At 48.6% G+C, this 6,187-nt stretch overlaps 1 protein-coding gene across 2 annotated transcripts; it reads right to left on the minus strand.

The window, feature by feature from the left end:
* Positions 1–565: 565 nt before the first annotated feature.
* On the minus strand, positions 566–5,742 carry RFXAP (regulatory factor X associated protein). Of its 2 annotated transcripts, XR_009557501.1 has the most exons (4): positions 5,029–5,742; positions 2,304–2,411; positions 2,079–2,167; positions 1,801–1,933 (listed from the first exon to the last, which is right to left on the minus strand). XR_009557501.1 is itself a non-coding variant. In XM_035116774.2 (3 exons), exons 1-3 carry the CDS (start codon positions 5,554–5,556, stop codon positions 1,823–1,825), a joined length of 747 nt encoding a protein of 248 aa, XP_034972665.1. In that variant the 5' UTR covers positions 5,557–5,742; the 3' UTR covers positions 566–1,822. The 2 variants fall into 2 exon arrangements, 1 of the variants encoding a protein (XP_034972665.1); XM_035116774.2 differs by lacking the exon at positions 2,079–2,167 and having other exon boundaries at positions 566–1,933.
* Between the last annotated feature and the right edge of the window lie 445 nt (positions 5,743–6,187).

The raw sequence follows: 6,187 nt of genomic DNA on the forward strand, positions 1-6,187 counted from the left end.
CCAAAATATAAACTTAGTTGGTCTTTAAGGTGCTACTGAAGGAATTTTTTTATTTTACTTTGGGACTACAATTCTCATCATCCCTGACCACTGGGTTCTGTTAGCTAGGGATCATGGGAGTTGTAGTCCCAAAACATCTGGAGGGCTGAGTTTGCCTACGCCTGGTTATACGAAGTACAAGAGCAGTTTATCTCATACGATATAATTGCAAGGTAGATAATGACACTTTTGATGAGCTAAGATAAGCACTCTTAGCAAAATGCTGGAATATTTCATTCATATTTTACTGCACTAGACTCAATTATGTGCCCCATGAGATAATAAATCTGACAAGGAAGGTTACTGTAAACAGTTAATTTCCTTCATGCAGAATTGAAAACAGCAAGTCAAGGTGAAAACATTTAATTTGCAAATGAAAAAACGTGAACAGACAAGTGACATATCTTTTAAATTTGTATCTCTCAACACAGCTTAGAGCAGGGGTCAGCAACCTTTTCCAGCCATGGGCTGGTCCACCGTCCCTCAGACCATGTGGTGGGCCGGACTATATTTTTTTTCGGGGCGGGGGGGGGGGAATGAACGAATTCCTATGCCTCACAAATAACCCAGAGATACATTTTAAATAAAATCACATTCTACTCATATAAAAACACCAGGCAGGCCCCACAAATAACACAGAGATGCATTTTAAATAAAAGGACACATTCTACTCAAGTAAAAACGCGCTGATTCCCGGACTGTCCGCGGGCTGGATTGAGAAGGCGATTGGACTGGATCCGGCCCCCGGACCTTAGGTTGCCTACCCCTGGCTTAGAGTTCTTTCTCTAAAAACAGCAGCCTAGAAAACCTACACATTTACTTCAGCTTATCAATAACTAGTCAGGAAATTGCTATGAAAGAACAGGACACCAATTATATACAATATGTACAGTTCTAAAATGCTTTAAAAATCTGATGTACAAAGTTAACTTAAATGACGTTTTTCAAAAAGTTTCAAAAAATCCTTGAACACGTTCAAAAATAGCCTGAAAATTACAAAGATACAAAATTGATACTTTAATGTATCCTTGTATGAACAATTTAGTAAACAATTCATTAACAAGTCATTAAAAATATAAAATTAAATAACCTCAAATGGATGCCTCTTTATGAATCATGTCAGTAATATACTGCAATACTCACACTAATACTTAAATCATGTTTACAAAAATGCTCATGAAATTAATACCAACTGAGTATACATTATTTTATAATGCAATATAGAAACTGATCAACTAGATTGGCCAGAGAGTCACACCAGTGTTAGAATGGTGGGCCAAATCTTGCTGAACTTCCCTCACAAAGCTGTAAGCCCAGCATTCCCCTCTCCTACATCCCTGAGTAACAGAGGCTACTAGATTGGCTCAAAGTTTACAATTTAAAACTTCCATAGAAAGTAAGTATTGCTTATTCATCGAAGAATAACTTTATGCAAGATATTAAAAATTTTCACTTAGTAAAACACTAAAATAATTAAATTGGTTTTTAACTGATCTCTTAATTTCTGTCTCACAGAACACTAAAACTTGACTTCCAAAATATTAACAGAAGGCTTCAGTGGGCAGAGAGAAGATGTATCAAAGCTAACAAAAACAATTACAAATAAATAAATTCGGGGGGGGGGGAATCAAATAGGTTTTCTTACTTGTCCAATAAACAGAAAGTAAAACCACAGCATAAAACAGCTAGAGCAGCTTGTAGGCCTCTGTTAGTCAACTTCTTTCCTTCATCCACTATTCCAACATGAAACTGAGCTGAGGGTATTTGAACTACACTCCCATCCTCACACTGGTGCTCCTGGAAACTGTTGCTGCCTTTGCTCCAATGCTTGTTGACTTAGTAGCTGCTGTCGTTTCTGGAGAAAATGTACAACTTCTGGACTTCTCAGAAGTGACTAAAAAAAGACAAAGACACCAAATTAGACAATGTCTGCAATCTTCCCCTTCCACACACCGAGTACAATGTATGCAAGGATTTCTTAGAGCCAAAATACACCTCCCACCTCCCAACATAATAGATGTGGTGAGCATGCAACACACCTAACCAGGACCAAAAGATAAGGCCCTCTGCTCTTCATTTGATGCATTCAGCATTCTCATGAGCTGGATTTAAGTTCTGCATGTAGGGCCTAAAAAAGTGGTACAGAGGATGTGCCAAGAGAAAACATGATCACTTATGTTCAGCATATGAACTGACTTCTTAAACATCATCATTATGCAGGAATCCTCCGGACACTTTCTGTTTCAAAGGCCAGAAGCACTTACCAGTCTTTTCTGGTTCAACACTTGTTCCAAAAGTGTTGGTTTTGCTGGCCGATCACCAATGTTTCCTGTTCTTTGCTTTGATATGGAAACTGGACTTTCAGTGCAATCCTGACCACAGAAAACACAGAGGGAAAAGATGTACTTATTCTCACTAGAAAGCACTAATAGGAAGTTTCAATACAAGACTTCTCAATAACTTTTCCTGAAAAATTATGAACACAGTGCAAATTAGTGCTGGCCACTGGGGAAGTGGGAATAGCTAAAATTATTTCCCTCCCTATCCTATTGATGGAAACAACTGAGTGGCAATTGGATACAACCCTCAGCTATTAATATGACACTGACTAGAAAGTCAATATAAAATGGCACAAAAACAACAGAATCACAATTATTGTAAAGCAAATGATTAATAATGTTTCTTGGCAAGAGTAACTAAAGACAGATTTACATTATACTAGGGGTTGGCAAACTACAGTCTGGGGGCCGGATGTGGCTCCCCAGGCTCATAAATCCGGCCCGTGGACCCTGCTGCCCGCTGAATCAGACCGTGTGCGCTGCGGACGCCTCACCACACAGGGACTGAGTTCTGCGATGCTGGCACAGCTTTTGGGTGGGTGGCAATGCTGGTGCGGCTTCGAATTGGCTGCGAAGCTCCTGCAGCCAATCCAAAACTGCGGATGGCTCTGGGCAGGCGGCGATGCTGGCGTGGCTTCAGATCGGCTGCAGGAAGTTCCTGCTGAGGTAAACCCGGTGCGGCCATGGACAGAGAGGCCGGGCAGCGGGTCTGGGCCATGCCATGGGCATCATGACGGGCACGTCGCAGGGCTTCAGCCAGAGCTTGGCGCGCCTTCTGGCCCCGCGCCTGGCACTGCTGCTGGTGACGCACTCGCCGGCCGTGCTAGAGCAGCTGAATGGCGAGCTGTGTGCCGTCTGCCTGCTGACCTGGCCTTGGACTGACCGCAGCGCATGGTACACGCTGCCTGGGAGCTCCGCGGGGATGGGCCGATGGAGCAGTTGCTACTCGTCAACAACGCCGGTGAGCGGGTGTCACCGAGACACACTCCTGAGCATGTGCAGGGTGTGTTCCTCCTCCAGATCTGGAGGCAACTGTGGGACCGGCTTGCAGGGTACTTATATTTTTCAAAATATAGTCTGGCCCCCCACAAGGTCTGAGGGACAGTGGACCGGCCTCCTGATTAATGTTGTTGTTGTTAATTAAACTTCTATACTGCCCTACATCCAAAGATCACAGGGCGGTTTGTAGTATAAAAACACAAAATATATAACAACAATAATAACAACACCCCCTGAGTGATGTACTCTGATGTTTTAATTTATGTTTTTAATATGTAGTATGGGTTCTTTAAGCTACTCTGATACGTGGTATTAAGTAATGCATAAACGTTTAAACAAATAAACAAACAGAACTATGTGCAAGCTAACCTGTGGGCATTGCACCAGTGCAGCAATGTTGTCACAGAGGTGCTGGTGCTGGAGGAGACTCTTGAGAGTCCCATGGACTGCTAGAAGATCAAACCTATCAATTCTTAAGGAAATCAGCCCTGAGTGCTCCCTGGAAGGACAGATCGTGAAGCTGAGGCTCCAATACTTTGGCCACCTCATGAGAAGAGAAGAATCCTTGGAAAAGACTCTGATGTTGGGAAAGATTGAGGGCACTAGGAGAAGGGGACGACAGAGGACGAGATGGTTGGACAGTGTTCTCGAAGCTACGAACATGAGTTTGACCAAACTACGGGAGGCAGTGCAAGACAGGAGTGCCTGGCGTGCTCTGGTCCATGGGGTCACGAAGAGTCGGACACGACTAAACGACTAAACAACAACAGCAATGTTGTCACAGAGATGGTAACTATATACAGTATATAAAAAAGGAACCACAAAGGGGCATTCTGAAGTTATTTCAGCACCTCAAGATATACCTACTCTTAGAACAGGGGTGAGGAGCCTGTGGTCCCCCTGGTGCTCATGGCCTCCCCCTGCCATCAAAGCCAGCCAGCCAGCCAGCCAGCTGGGGTCAGGAATGATCATGCTAGCCATGGTCCTGCCACATCTAGAAGGCCACAGGTTCCCATCCCTGAGGTGGTTGCCCATGTTCAAGTGCCAGTGATGGTAGTACAGCTACACTGCTGTGCAAAAAGGGAAAGAACTCATTTTCCTGCTTCACACACCTCACGACAGAAAACAGCCTGTCTGTAGGTGCGACATGGAAGAGGGAACAAGCTTTTTTTTTGTCCTTGCTCTGGAGCACTAAAACCAATGGCTTCAAGTTACAGGAAAGGAGATTCTGACTAAACATCAGGGGAAACTTTCTAACTGTGAAGAGCTGTTCGAGAGCGGAACTGTCTCCCTCGGGAGACTGCGGACTCTCCTTCCTTGGAGGCTTTTAAGCGGAGGTCGGATGGCCATCCGCCATGGATGCTTTAGCTGGGAGTCCTGCCTTGAAGGGGGTTGGACTAGAGCAGGCATCCCCAAACTGCGGCCCTCCAGATGTTTTGGCCTACAACTCCCATGTTCCCTAGCTAACAGGACCAGTGGTCAGGGATGATGGGAATTGTAGTCCAAAACATCTGGAGGGCCAAAGTTTGGGGATGCCTGGACTAGAGGACCCTTGGGGGTCCCTTCCAACTCTACGATTCCCAGCATTCCAACCCAGAGCAGCTCCAGAAATAAGCTCTTTTCAGAGGTTTCCCCGTGCCCCTTTCCTCACCTCAATTCTCCCGCTGCCTCCGGGAGAGATCCCAGCTCCAGCCTGCGCGGCGGCGGCGGCAACAGCAGCTGTGGCAGGACAAGGGGCGCTTCCTCCTCCTCCGCCACTTCCACCGCCGCCGCCCCCCAAGGCCTGGTCGCTCTTCTTGCGCTTGTACTTGTCCTTGTACATCTTGTTCCGGTGCCTCTTGCACATCCAGGGCTTGCGCTGCTTGGCCACTTGCGTGGTGGTCTCGTTGCAGCCTTGGTAGGTGCAGCTCTTGCAGCCGCCGCCTCCTCCTCCTCCCGACTGGGCGCCGCCCTCGTCCTCGTCGTCCAGATCCTCCAGGCCTCCGCCGGGGCTGCCGGCGCTGTCGCCTCCGCCCCCGTCGCCGTCCGCGTCGCCCCCCGCGGGGCCCAGCTCGTAGAAGACCATGAGGCCCGAGGGCGTCTCCGAGGCCCCCCGCGACGGCGGCTGCTGCGGCTGCCGCACCACCTGGGGCTGCAGCAAGGTGCCCACCGCTTCCCCGTCCCCGCCGCAGGGCTGCATCACCAGCAGCGTGAGCGACTGCGGCGGGGAGGGGGAAGGGGACGACGAGGAGAAAGCGGCCGAGCTGCCGCTCGTGTTCCCGGAAGGCTCCGTCCCTCCGGCAGGCCTCGCAGCCAGGGCCTCCCGCAGGGCCCCTCGGCTGCCACAGCAACGGCAAACGGGCGCCACGGACCGGGCGCTGACAGGTTGCCGGCTACTGCGCACGCGCGGGGAAGGCGGCGCGCACGCGTCCTTCGCCGGAAGCTCACTTAAGCGCGCAAGCGTAGAGGCGGCGACGGCTGGGCTTCCCCCACCCTTCCTTCCCCGCGTGCGCGTTGCAGGCCCGACGTCGCGCATGTTCAAAAAAGGCCGCTAGGGTAAGCTGTCCCCTTTAAGATACTGGAGTAGCGGAGGATTTGTCGCGCGCATGCGCCGTTACGTTGGCAGCCTATTCGGTGGGCGGATGGGAGGCGACTGGGCTTCTAATAGCGGGGTCGGGGAAAATCGCTTACTCGGAAATAAGTTCCACCTTACTTCTGTGTGTTTTACTTCCCGGTTACAATGTAACAGTTCTAATCAAACAATCATTTTTATTTGTATGCCGCCTTTCCATAGTTCGAACCATTCTCAAGGCGGCTCACAACATTAAAAA

Source organism: Zootoca vivipara, chromosome 4 (genome assembly GCF_963506605.1).
Source record: "Zootoca vivipara chromosome 4, rZooViv1.1, whole genome shotgun sequence".
Taxonomy (NCBI): Eukaryota; Metazoa; Chordata; class Lepidosauria; order Squamata; family Lacertidae; genus Zootoca; species Zootoca vivipara.

Bases quoted from the DNA above. Each gene is read 5' to 3' on its own strand.
- RFXAP (XM_035116774.2), bottom strand. From the start codon at position 5,556: ATGCAGCCCTGCGGCGGGGACGGGGAAGCGGTGGGCACCTTGCTGCAG. The intron at 2,412-5,028 runs GTGAGGAAAGGG...TTCTGTGGTCAG, and splicing joins GAGGCAGCGGGAGAATTGAG to GATTGCACTGAAAGTCCAGT. The intron at 1,934-2,303 runs GTAAGTGCTTCT...GTCTTTTTTTAG, and splicing joins TGTTGAACCAGAAAAGACTG to TCACTTCTGAGAAGTCCAGA.